Source organism: Elgaria multicarinata, chromosome 15 (assembly GCF_023053635.1).
Source record: "Elgaria multicarinata webbii isolate HBS135686 ecotype San Diego chromosome 15, rElgMul1.1.pri, whole genome shotgun sequence".
Lineage (NCBI taxonomy): Eukaryota > Metazoa > Chordata > Lepidosauria > Squamata > Anguidae > Elgaria > Elgaria multicarinata.
This window is the reverse complement of record NC_086185.1, coordinates 13,993,049-14,006,421: the sequence shown is the minus strand read 5'-3', so window position 1 is coordinate 14,006,421 and position 13,373 is coordinate 13,993,049. Positions and strand designations below refer to the sequence as shown.

Genomic DNA, 13,373 nt, shown 5'->3' with positions numbered 1-13,373 from the left:
GGAGGGTTGGATTGGCGCGAACCGGTTCAGGCCTGGTCCAAAAGTTCTGGATCGGGCCTTGAAGCGGCTCAGGGGGCTGGTGCACAGCCCTAATTAAAATCTCTAGCTTCAGCAGCTACTGGCTTTCCTGAGCAACCAATTTCCAAGATTGAGGGTGCGTGTGTGTCTCAAACCTTGGTTTTATATACCAGGCAGTGGTTCAGGATTGGTTCTCTGAGATCTCCTGATCTCCAGGACCAGAAGGAGCCTGGTTCGTGACGTTTCTATCCCAGCTTGAACTCTCAGTATTTTCCTCTTGTTGTCCGTGGCTTTGGCAATGCAGGAAGGATATGGGAGGTGGCTGACCCCACCACTTTCCAGAGAGGTTATATGTCTTAGAATACAATCCTATGCATGTTTTAGACAAAATAAAAGTTCTGCAATTCTTAGCCAGCCAGCATGGGGAATGCTGGAAAGTCTGTCTTGCAGGAAGACAACAACAGGTCTTTATAGCACCTCAAAGTCCAAGTAAACAGTTTGTAATTATTTAAATAGTCTTTGTGGTGCTACAGGATTTTTGACTGTTTGGCCCCTCGAGGAAAAAGTGGAGAGCAAAGCTCTGGTGCTTTAAATCTTTATTTTTATTCTCAAATGAAATCTTCAATGTACTCGTGCTCTACGCGTTTCTGACAGTATTCTTCATCAGGAGCTGAAGAAGGAAAAATGAAAGAGGAGAAAAACATTAAACTGTAGTTTCGCGGGTCCAAGTTAAAGAGTCCAAACAATGATACAAAATGGTAAAACTTAATGATAAAAGAAACTCTTAGCTTGTACACCAAGCATCTGTTGCTTATCGAAAAATCTCCTTCTTCAGGAGTTTATAGCACCTTAAAGTCCAAGTAAACAGTTTGTAATTATGTAAATAATCCTTGAGGTGTTACAGGATTCTTGGTTGTTTGGCCAAATGAACCCTGTTCATTTTGAAACCCTTAATTGTTTGGCCTCGCTTCTTCCATCTGTCCGTTCTTCCAGGTATCAACGGCTACGTGTTTGATAACCTGCACCTGCAACTTTGCCAGAACAAAGTGGTGTATTGGTATGTCTTGAGCGTTGGCGCCCAGACCGAGATCTTGTCTGTCTTCTTCTCCGGGAACACTTTTGAGCACAATAGAGTCTTTGAGGAGACCCTCACCCTCTTCCCCCTCTCTGGAGACACGGTTTTCATGTCCATGGAGAATCCTGGTTAGTATTGCTGAAGAGCCAGCAGGGGCGTTCCAGAGGTTGTGAGATTAGGACTTCCAAAGTCATGTCTTAGCATGTCTTCTACACACACACACACACCTGATACTATAGAAGACATGTAAGGTTGCTAGCAATGTTTCGGTTTGTTCACGTGGGCCAGATTTCCCAAATCCGGTGCCCTCCAGGTGCTCCCGACTAAGAAAATAAGAACACAAAAAGAGCCATGCTGGATCACACCAAGGGTCCATCTAATACAGCATTCTTTTCACACAGCATCCTGCTGTCCAGGTTCCCAGCAATTGGTATACATAGGCATTCTGCCTCTGATACTGGAGGTAGCACATAGCCATCAGGAGGAGGAGTCATTGATAGCCTGCTCCTCCATGAATTTGTCCAACCCCCTTTTAAAGCCATCCAAATTGGTGCCCATCGCTACATCTCATGGTAGCAAATTCCAGCGTTTAACTCTGCGCTGTGTGAAGAAGCCCTTCCTTTTATCTGTCCTGAATCTCCCACCGATCGGCATCATGGGATGACCCCATGGGGTTCTAGTATCATGAGAGAGGGAGAAAAATGTCTCCCTGTCCACTCCATGCATAATTTTGTACACCTCAACAACTCCAATCATCCCCATGCTGCCTGGGGATGATGGGAATCTTAGTCCACCACATCTGGAGGGCACCAGGATGGGGAAAGGTGATATAAAAGTGGCATGAAACTTGAAAGATACATATTTCTGCTGGTGGGGGTTGTGGGCCCCTCCTGTCGATGTGAACGGTGCCCTTATGCAAATCTCTCTCTCATTCTCTGCTTTGATCTCTTTGCCTTGATGGGATACAGGCTTATGGATGTTGGGGTGCTTGAATCCAGACTTCAGAAGGCAGGGAATGAGAGCCATGATCACGATTTCCAAGTGCTCCCAGGAAGTGGAGACTGAAAATGAATATGATTACTACTATGACTTTGATGACGGCATACCAGATGACATGACCAACTCTGACGCTTTCCATGCCAGAGGCTTCCAGAAGGGAAAAAACCATCTCCAGCCCTGCCCAGAGAAACTTCAGGGCAACCTCACCTCCACCTTAGGAAACAAAACGCAGGAGGGAGACCACAACTTGAGTCCATGTCTCAAACAGCCCAACCATCTTCTTAAACTAAATGGCAAAAAGAATTCCACTGACCCATTGTTGTCTCCTGAGGAACCTTTATACACAGATGATATTTCTTCACCTTTTTCACAAGAAGATTATAGTTATGAGATCTTGCCCAGGGACGCCTTCCCATCAGAAGAAGAACTGCCAGCCATGCTAAAGCAAAGTTCCCAAGAGCACTCTCTTTTGAGAAACTCATCTCTTGCTTGGAAAGAGTCACATCATAACGAGAGTTCCTTCGAGGTGACAACTAATCTAGATAAGAGGACGCTTGTCTTTGGAATGCCCAGGCAAACTGAAGGAAATGGGATGATCCAAGAGAACCCGGAGCAACAGGAGCCAGTAAAGAATGTGAATCCCCCATCAATGCCTCCATCGGAAAAGATGGAAGTATTTCTTGATGACCATGTTACCGTCGCTCAGTCAAAGAAGTCATTCAATGGGATGGGCCATGTAGAAAACCTGGCCTTGAATACAGGAACATCCCCTCTTGATGATAAGTCATCAGAACTAAATAAAGTCAATCCAGATTCCAGGTTTCCTGGAAGAGCTTTGATAAGAGATGCAGCCACAACTGAAAGATGGACCACTGTAACATCAATGCCTGCAATGCTGTCAATTGAGGAAGGAGCATTGCAAAGAATGGCATCTATGGACAAAAGCAGTTCCTTCAATGCAAGTGGTCCTTCTGCATCATTAGATGACTTGAAAGGTGAGCCAGTTTTTCAGAACATGTCATTGGAGAATCAAAGGACTGGTCCCTCAGAATTAGAAATTGAGCTTGGGACTGGAGACCTGGTAACCCAGAGCACTGACATGACCACACGACATTCAAATAGCTCCTCATCTCAGAAAGCAACTGTCCAAGAGAATGAACCATTCGCAAATGGAGAATCGTTAGAAACAGGAAAGATGGGTCTTTCCTCGCTAGTAGAGCAATCCTCCACAACGATGGGAAACCAGGGCAACTCTACATCTTTAACGGAAGACTTCCTTCTTGGCAATAATGGTACACATCTAGTCTCCCATCATGAAGCACGTGACTCAAGCTCTCTTGAAAAGAGATTCCAGGATCATGAGACAGAGAAGATTCTGCAACTTGGACAGGACAAAGCTTCAGAAAACTCAGATCTTTTGGATCTTTTGAATGAACACAACTCCTTGTTTGCACAGAATGGCGAGACAATAGATTCTGATAAATTGACCAGCAACCCAACTGTTATAGATGAGGCTACTAATGACATTCTGGACAGTGATGATAGACTCTCTACACATCCCTTTCGCAGTAGTCAAGAAACACGTGGGTTAACACTCCAAAAAGATGTCCAGAAAGCTAGCCAAGGCAAGGATATCCCTGAGAAAGAAAATGAAGCTTTGCTCAGATTTGATGCCATACTCAACAGGGGCTTGTCAGAAAAAGATGTTTTATATCAAGGGGGTACAACTCCATCACAGCTGGTTGAGCTGAGGAATGATATAGGTTCTGAAGAGCTTGTAAGAGAAGGAGAGAGCCAGCTACAGTCAACATCAGACATTGAGAGCTATGAAAAGTCAGTTGATGGGGCAACATTGAGGCGCTGTCAAAAGGGCTCTCAGGGATGTGGTGGCCACTTGGAAAAGAGGGCTCTGAGATCACAGAGAGCCACGTCAGAAAAAACAGATGCTGTAGGAGGGAGGGAAATGAAGATTTCTGGCAAAACTGAAGGAACTACCCAGGCTTTGCTCAATGGTAATTTCTTCAAAACAAGCAATAAGGCCAAGGCCTTTATAACAACGGCATCGTTGACAGGTGAAGCTGCAGGAGGCCATCAAGCAGCCAGCCCTGGCATGATGACAGCTTCATCTTCTCCTCTGTCCAGCTCAATCCAAAACACTCCAACCTCATCTTCACTGAACATCCCTGATTCCCAAGAAGGAACCGTACAGGTGGTCCCTCAAGATGGAAGCAAACAGGCCAGGAAGGGAAGCCATTTACCTCAGGAAATGGGGGGTGTAAGGAGTTTTGCCATTCTCCCTGGTTCTTCCAAAACAGAAACAACCCAAAGGGACCATGACATGGAAAGCAAACTAGGACTGACCCCCACCGATGGAGGCACTAATTCTATTCCCCAGAAGACCATTGGGCAGACAAGTAAGGATGGACTTCTTGTAACACCAGAGGTTCCAAAGATGGGGTCTACTGACCCAGACACTCTCTTGCATCTGCAGCTGGGAGAGTCTAGCATTGCTGAAGGACAAAAGTTAGGAAATAGCTCCTTGAAGGTTGCTATGAAGAGGGAGGAGGCTGAAATCTCAGCAAATCAGGCCTCAGCAGAAAATGACCTGTTCCCTCAAGATCACCTGGTCATCAACCAGACCCTTCAAGAAGATCTGTCAGAGGAAACAGAGAGGCAGAGCAAACTTGAGGTTTTTCATGGTGAAGATGGCAACATTCCTCCCTCAGGTGGTAAAACACCAATATTTGAAAGGGAGGAAGAGGCTGGAATGCCATTACAGGAAGTCAGCAAAAATGAAAGCAATGCCCCAGAAGCCCAAATTCATGCGGAGATCTCCATGGCACCTTCAGGCTTCAACAGACCAGTGGGGACAAACACCTCAAAGCGCCTGAAAGTGGAATCTGACTACGATGACTACAGCAAGGCCGAAGAGAACATGGAGGATTTTGATATCTATGGGGAAGAGGACCATGACCCCCGTACTGCCTCCGGGAAAGTCCGACAATATTTCATCGCCACCGTAGAGGTGATGTGGGATTATGGGAGCCATATTACTTCGCCCTACCTAAGAGCCAAGTAAGTTCTACCTATCCCCTTTGGCTGGGGGTTGGAAATTCAGCCAGTCTGTCAACACACTCTAGAACAGCCCTCCAGAAGTTTTGGATTAATTCCTATCAGTCCCAGCCAGGCTGGCCAATGGTCAAGAATGCTGGGAGTTGTAGTCCAAATCTTCTATCGAGCATTGGGTTGGGGAAGGTTAACTGTAAAGCATATACGAGAGGCCTCTGATGTCTTACCGCCAAATCTCCCCATAACAGAGGATGCTGACTGGGGCAAGTGTGGAAGTACTTTGGTGCACTCTCTTGGGACTGTGATTCACATTCCTCATAATTATGCTTTGCATTTATATAGTTCTTTAAGCAAGTTTTAATAATAATTTTAATATTACGTTTGCATCCTGCCCTTTTTTCAAGGCGTTCTAGGCAAGGTATGCGGTCCAACCCCCGTGGTTATTTTTGCAATCGTGTTGTAAGGTAGGTTAGGGGGAGAGGTGGTAGCCAGCCCAAGGCTTCACCATGAGCTTCACACCTGAGTAGGGACTTGAACTCAGATTTTCCCAGTGTACATCCAAGATTGTACAAATAAATATTATAAATATTATCTTAACCATCCTTATGCCAGCATTGTAAGATAGGCCTTCAGGCTGCAGATGGGGAACTGAAAGGTAGACATTGAGGGCTTCTCTACATTTAAAACAAACAAACAAAACAACAACAACGCTGCCTTACGAGGGCGTTCTGCTTCCGTTTTCATCCTGGGATTGCAATTGGCTCCATTACACAGGCTGCCATGCTGCTCATAAAAAATAATAATATCCCTGTACTTTTCCACACCAGCCTCTTATCTTCTTCTCACAGTGATCCTAATAACAATTGGAGGAAGGTTTCCAAGGAGTACAAGAAGGTGGTTTTCCGAGAGTACCTAGACGGCTCTTTTACTCAGCCGTTGTTCCGTGGAGAGTTGGATGAGCACTTGGGCATTTTGGGACCATACATCCGGGGACAGGTTGATGATGTCATCATGGTGAGACACGCATGTGCAAATGTGGGGAGAAAAAGGATGGAGGATGGAATCTCTCATACATAAAAGGGGATTATTATTATTATTATTATTATTATTATTATTATTATTATTATATTTATATTATTATTATTTAACTATCCTGTGTTTTAAGATCCCCTCTCTATATAAACCATTTGTTTAGGTCTCTGCTTAATCTTCTTCGCCAGTCTTCCTGGCATCCTCCAGATGTGTTAGATTGCAACACAGATGTAGCCTAGCACATCTGGAGGGCACCAGGTTGGGGAATACCATGTTCTGTACCATTTGTTCTCGGCTATCTGCAAAACACTCCCTTGCTATTTTAATATGAACACCATAAACTTCTGGTTGTGCATCTCAGATTGGGCATGCAAATGTAAAAAAACCACATGGGCTAGTTTGTGATTTTGGGGTTGTCCTAAAAAATGTATAGTCATAGTATAGGTTTGGACATTTTTCTTATGGCCAACGTGGGCTCCCTTTGCTTTTTGATTGTGCTCTAATGTACATCTGGGATTTAAAAAGGTTTTTTCTACTTTCTGTCCTGCATAAATGGTGTTTTCAGTTGCACACCAGCTGTGCATGAGGCCCTAGATGCCTTTAGTGATTCATGCATTCTTCTCTCCTGATGAATCTCAACCTTCTCCTACTGTTTTTGAAACAGTCATTGGAAACCCTAAGGCAGTTTTCCCTACCTGGAGCCCTTCAGATCTGTTGGACTATCGGCTGAGAATGATACTGGTTTTGGATGCTGGGAATTGTAATGGGCTCAAGTTACAGGAAGCCAGATTCCAGCTGAACATCAGGAAAAACTTCCTGACTGTTAGAGCAGTATGACAATGGAATCAGTTACCTAGGGAGGTTGTGGGCTCTCCCACACTAGAGGCATTCAAGAGGCAGCTGGACAACCACCTGTCAGGGATGCTTTAGGGTGGATTCCTGCATTGAGCAGGGGGTTGGACTCGATGGCCTTATAGGCCCCATCCAACTCTACTATTCTATGATTCTATGTAGTGTGGAGGGTGCCAGAGAGGGGAAGGCTACTGGGGAAAAGATAAGAATTGCCACTCATTCATCTAATTTAGGGTTGTCACCTGATTAATTGCATGAGTTTTAGTTGATTGTATATTAATTAGTTTTAATTGATTGATATTAATAATCAAATCTGCATAAATTTGTGCCTGAGGGGGGAAAAACCCATTCTTACACTGTTTATAGGTAATGCACACATGTTTCAGAAGGGTCAGCATCATAGTTGTATTAAAATAATGTTTTAAAAAATTAAATCTGCTGGCCAACTAATTGCGTCACTTTGTTTACGAGGTCGAAATGGTTTTAATTGATTAGTTGACCCAGAAGTGGGCACTTGGGGCCCTCCAGCATAGCCAGTGGTGAGGGATCATGGGAAATGCAGGCCAAAATATCTGGAAGGACACAAGTTCCTGGGCAAGTTACTTTTCTTTTATTTATTTATTTATTTATTACATTTTTATACCGCCCAATAGCTGAAGCTCTCTGGGTGGTTCACAAAAATTAAAACCATTAAGAACATAATAAAACATCCAACAATCTAAAAACCCAAATAAAAAAATACAACATACAGATGGTTTTAGCCTCACCAGTTTGCTGCCTGTGAAATGGCTGTTTTGTGACTGGACACTCATCCTGGCAGCCATTTTGTGGCAGTGCCCATGACACTCTCCCAACATTCCAAACGTGCCCACTGGCCCGAAAAGGTTGGAGTCCCATTCTAGATTAAAGGTGGCATTCTCCCTTACGTGTCATTTGCGTTTTTTGCTCTTTATCTCTCTCCTTACGTGTTACTTCCCCTCTTTGTAAATGAATGATTAAATAAAATACATTTTTGTGTGTGTTCCTCCCTTCACCCAGGTGACTTTCAGGAACATGGCTTCCCGCCCTTACTCCTTCCATGCCAACATGCTGCCCTATGAGGAGAATGGGGAGGAAGGGAAACAGCCTAATCCAGACGTAGTGCAGCCAAACGGTGACCGGAAATATTCCATCAAGGTGCTGCATTCAATGGCTCCCACAGCCAATGAGTTTGACTGCAAAGCTTGGGCATATTTCTCCGGTGCTAACCTGGTAAGAGAGGAATGCGTACTCTCCACCGCTGCTGTCTGTATCAAGTTGTTGTACAGAGGGGTGGAACAGCCGAAAAACCAGTACAGGCATCTTTAAGAAGATGTAAGAGGCACAGTCTCTGCTTGCAAGCTTCCAGAACAGAGTATTCAGAATAGGCAAATTCTGGCTCAAGATGTTTTTCTTGCTGAGGCAAAGTTCCAGATGGAGCACTACCATCACCACCACATATTTCATGAATCGGAAGCTGACTGAACTGGCATTTCAATCCTAATTCAATACTGGTAATGAGTCAGTGAACATTTCTACATGAGGTGGTTTATCTGCTGTATCTATCTTCAGTTTTGTTGCAGAATTCAGATCTGAACACTGCACGAAAAGTGTTTCCTTTCCTGCTTTTGCTCCACATAACCTCTAGATGTCACTGTGGTATAGCGGAATAGTGCAATTAAACAAGTGAAAAACGCATATATATATTTACTGTCATGCATAGCAAAGCATTTTCCCTGCTATATAAAAAAAAACAACTTGCTGAAAGTGCTGGATAAAAACAGAAGAGAGACTGGAGGTTCATGATGTCATCAAGATTTTATTTATTTATTTATTTCATTTATATACCACCCCATAGCTCAAGCTCTCTGGGCGGTTTACAAAAGTTAAACTTCTGCTGAGTTTACTTGTTCAGTTTCAAAGGACATCAGGTTATCAGCATTATGTACAGACCAGGAATCCTGGTTTAAAACAAACTGTGGTTAGTTCAACAACCTAGCTTTTGAATCCATGTTTCAAGATTGGTTTGATTAAAAATTGACTATGGGTTGTTTTAAGCCAGGATTGCTGCGGTGCTGTTAATGCATCCTTCGAGGCTGAACTACAGGAATGGATATATCTTGCTTGCAAATGACATTTCCCCTGCCTCCCTCCCTACTTCTGTTCCAGGAGAAAGACCTGCATTCTGGTCTTATTGGGCCTCTGATCATCTGCAAAGCTGGGGTGCTGAGCACTGCACATGTCAGGCAACTGTCTGTCCAGGAATTCTCCTTGCTCTTCACCATCTTCGACGAGACCAAGAGCTGGTACTTTGCTGAGAACTTTGAGAGGAACTGCCCGTCCCCCTGCCACCTCCAGATGGACAATCCTTCCTTTAAAACAAGCAATACTTTCTATGGTAAATTCCTCCTCTCTTCTCCCACCACCCCTTCCTCTTTTTCTGTGCTCCTGGTGTCATTGTTGCTGGGCAAGGGAAGCAACTTACAAATGCTGCCTTCTCTCCCAAGTAAATCTATTCATTGGCTCAGGTCATGGTTAGAGCTTTTGTTCTATGTTCCCCTGCTGTCTGGTGCAGTGGGTATCTGCCAGGGCCAGTCTAAGAACAAAATGGCGCCCCTTCCCATTCCATTTTCAAAAGCCACATGGACAGGCAGATGGATCTGTTCAACACTGATAATAGGACAGCATCCTCAACTGCACCTGAAGACAACAGGTTAACTTAGAGGGTCCAGAGGTGTATCCTCCAAAATCTTACTGCCATCTCTCAGCAACTGCCAGGGCCTTATCATTGTTGGCACCTAAATTGAGGAACTCCTTCCTGAAGTTGGCTGTTTGGGGACATAGGGAAGCCTGAGCAGCACAGGGGGTGGAGGGGATTGCTTAACCCTTTTCTCCTCTGTGGTGGTCCTGATGAAAACCAACCCCCTTACTCAGCTGCTATTTGCATTGGGAGGGAGGCCTCCATTGCCCTTGCTCAGGCTACTGACAGAACAACAACAACAACATGGGCATATTAATTGCATTAATGTTTGTTTGTTTGTTTGTTTATTTATTTATTACATTTCTATACCGCCCAATAGCCGGAGCTCTCTGGGCGGTTCACAAAAATTAAAAACATTCAAAGTATCAAACAACAGTATAAAACCATAATATAAAATACAATATAAAAACTCAACCAGATAAAAGCAGCAGCAATGCAAAATCACAAATTTAAAACACCAAGTTAAAATTTATTTATAGTCTGTTAAAATGCTGGGAGAATAAAAAGGTCTTCACCTGGCGTCTAAAAGCATATAATGTAGGTGCCAAGCGAACCTCCTTAGGGAGCTCATTCCACAGCCGGGGTGCCACAGCAGAGAAGGCCCTCCTCCTAGTAGCCACCTGCCTCACTTCCTTTGGCAGGGGCTCGCGGAGAAAGACCCCTGAGGATGACCTTAGGGTCCGGGCAGGTACATATGGGAGGAGGCGTTCCTTCAGATAACCTGGCCCCAAGCCATTTAGGGCTTTAAATGTTAGTACCAGCACTTTGAATCGGGCCCGGACCTGGACTGGCAGCCAATGAAGCTGGAAAAGGACTGGCGTAATGTGGTCTCGTCGGCCAGTCCCTGTTAGTAAACGGGCTGCCCTGTTTTGTACCAGTTGAAGTTTCCGGACCGTTTTCAAAGGCAGCATCTAATTTGCCCTTGGGACCTTCACTAATGAGTTTTAGACATTAGAAGTCATCTCATATTCTTTGCCTCTACCTGCTGCCTTATCTCTACTGTGCAATAGCTGTAGCATGATTATATATTTGCTTTATATGGATGTTAACAGCATAATCCTATACGTGCTTACACAGCAGTAAGTCCTGGATTTTGGGATTGTGCTATACCCAGTCAGAATTTGATACTAGGCATAGAATTCCACATCCCAGCACCTTTTTTAAAAGCAAATTTCTAGCCCTTAATAAGTATGTGGGCTAAAATCTGAGCCAGGAATGTTCTTCAGGATGGGGTTCAGCCTGTTTTCTAGCATGCAGGGGGAGTCTGGGGGGTTCAGGTGAATGTTCACTGACCAGCACCATTCCTTGCCCCTCACTCTGACTGGCAGAAGGGAAGCAATGAACGGAAAGGGAGATAATAATCTATGCAATTTTTCACATCCTCATGCTGCAGATTCAGTCTGGTCCACCTAGCATGAAGTTAGGAGCCCTGTTGGATCAGATCAAGTCCTGCACCCTGTCTTTCCCCACAGTGGCCAACCAAATGCCTTTTAGGAAGCTGGCTGTGAAGGCAGCAGACCTCTCTAGTGGATGCTTCATAGCATCCACTGGAGCCCAAGATAGTTTGCTGTCCGATGAGAATGGTAAAATGGAGATGTGCAAATAAGTTTATGGGGATTTCTAACAATTTCCATTCCGATAAGTGGCGGGTTGTTTTCTCCTTGATTTTGGAACAGTTTGCACATTTTTTTCAGGTCTCACAATTTGTGCAAATTGGATCTCCCTCCTCTTTTTTCCCCAGGTCTTTAAATTTGTTCAAATGGTGGTCAGTTTTTTCGTAAATACTTCTTAAATTGGTGAGCTTGCGCAAGTGCGCATCACTGCAAGTCTGTCTGTCCGCTACATAGCCGGACAGAGGCATATTCCCTTCTTGTAAATATCCTTGTCAGTTTCATCCTCTCTATACAGTACATAGTTTAGCTTAGCAGAGACCGAGAGCTTCATCACACCAGCGTTATACTGTACAATCACTGCGAATTGTGTGCAAAGGACGCCAAAGTTTTCCAGCTTATAATCTGCTTTTACTGTGAAGTACTCCCATGCATCCTGCTTTAATTGTGCTTCTTAGCCAAAAGAAGCGTCGTATTTTACTACCCCTTTAAGAGCGAATCTTTTGTTGTTCTCCGAGTGGCCACTGGGGGCACAGGAGGATGATTTGATATGTTTAAACTACAAATTAAACAAATGCTTACATCTGTGTAAGTTTTAAAGATAAAGACATAAAAATTGGCACAGTAATAGATATTAAGGAAGGCTTTCAGCATACCAAATTTGAATTGGATTGTGTCATCCGTTGATTTTTAATGATTTTTTACATTTCTCCCTCTTAATCCCTTTTCCTGGTATGCAAAGGATCTTAGGAGCGGCGCCTCCCAGGGTGTGATTTAGTTAACAACAACAACAACAACAATAATGACAGCTTTACGCTATGGGGATAATTCAAGGGAAATGGGTACATGGGATGAAGCATACATTTGGTAGTTGTCACCCGACCCCACCCTTCACTAGGGAAACATTGAAGTAGAATGAAATCGACAAGTTCTTTGACAAGTAGGGAGTTTGGCTCTGGTGGGCTAAACAAGGTAACTTGTAGAGAAAATGAAACTGACAAGGATATTTACAATGGGAATATGCATCTGTTACATAGCAGACAGGTGGACTTGTGGCCACGCGCACTTGCGCAAGATTGCCAATACTTTTTTTAAAAAAAGATTACAAAACTATATGTGGAAATTGAAGTCACAAAAGGAAGGAGGCGCCAACATTGTTATCTTTTTAGCGCCAGGTCAAGACTTTTCTGTTCTCCCAGGCATTTAACAGCATTTAACAGCATATGCTGAGTTTTTAACTGACCCGAGAATAGTTGTTTTAAATGGATGGTGGTTTTTTTTATATACTTTTGGTGGTTTTAAATTTTGTATATCTGTTTTAAATGTTCATTGTTTTTAACTTTTGTAAACCGCCCAGACAGCTTTGGCTATGGGGCGGTATATAAATGTAATATATAAAATAAATAAGTACTTCTTCACACAGCACATAGTTAAACTGTGGAATTCTCTACACAAGATGTAGTGATGGCCAACATTTTGGATGGCTTTAAACAAGGGTTGGATATATTCCTGGAGGAGAAGGCTATCAATAGCTACTAGTCTGGATGGCTATATGTTACCCCCAGTATCAGAAGCAGTAAGTTTATGTACGGCAATTGTTGGGGAACATGGGTTAGGGGGTGCTTTTGCACTTGTGTCCTGTTTGTGTGTTCCTGGTCAACAGCTGGTTGGCCATTGTGTGAACAGAATGCTGGACTAGATGGTCCCTTGTTCTGATCCAGCAGGGCTGTTCTGATGTTCTAACAGCATCAGAGGGCCACAGGTTCCCCAGATCTGTGCTGTGCATAAATTATCATGCTCAACCCTTCGCTTTATAAGAACATAAGAAGTGCCATGCTGGATCAGACCATCGGCCAGGGACCAATAAAGCAGGACATGGTGCAACAGCACCCTCCCACCCATGTTCCCCAGCAACTGGTGCACACAGGCCTACTGCCTT

At 44.0% G+C, this 13,373-nt stretch overlaps 1 protein-coding gene across 1 annotated transcript in view; it reads left to right on the top strand.

Moving 5' to 3' along the window:
• F8 (coagulation factor VIII) overlaps nt 1-13,373 on the top strand; it is a 56,458-nt gene that overhangs the window by 30,633 nt on the left and 12,452 nt on the right. Inside the window, exons 13-17 of the mRNA XM_063141875.1 lie at nt 1,012-1,221; nt 2,062-5,167; nt 6,010-6,175; nt 8,084-8,296; nt 9,233-9,461. Of these exons, the coding sequence (XP_062997945.1) occupies nt 1,012-1,221; nt 2,062-5,167; nt 6,010-6,175; nt 8,084-8,296; nt 9,233-9,461 (3,924 nt within the window). The remainder of the gene's footprint in view (nt 1-1,011; nt 1,222-2,061; nt 5,168-6,009; nt 6,176-8,083; nt 8,297-9,232; nt 9,462-13,373) is intronic.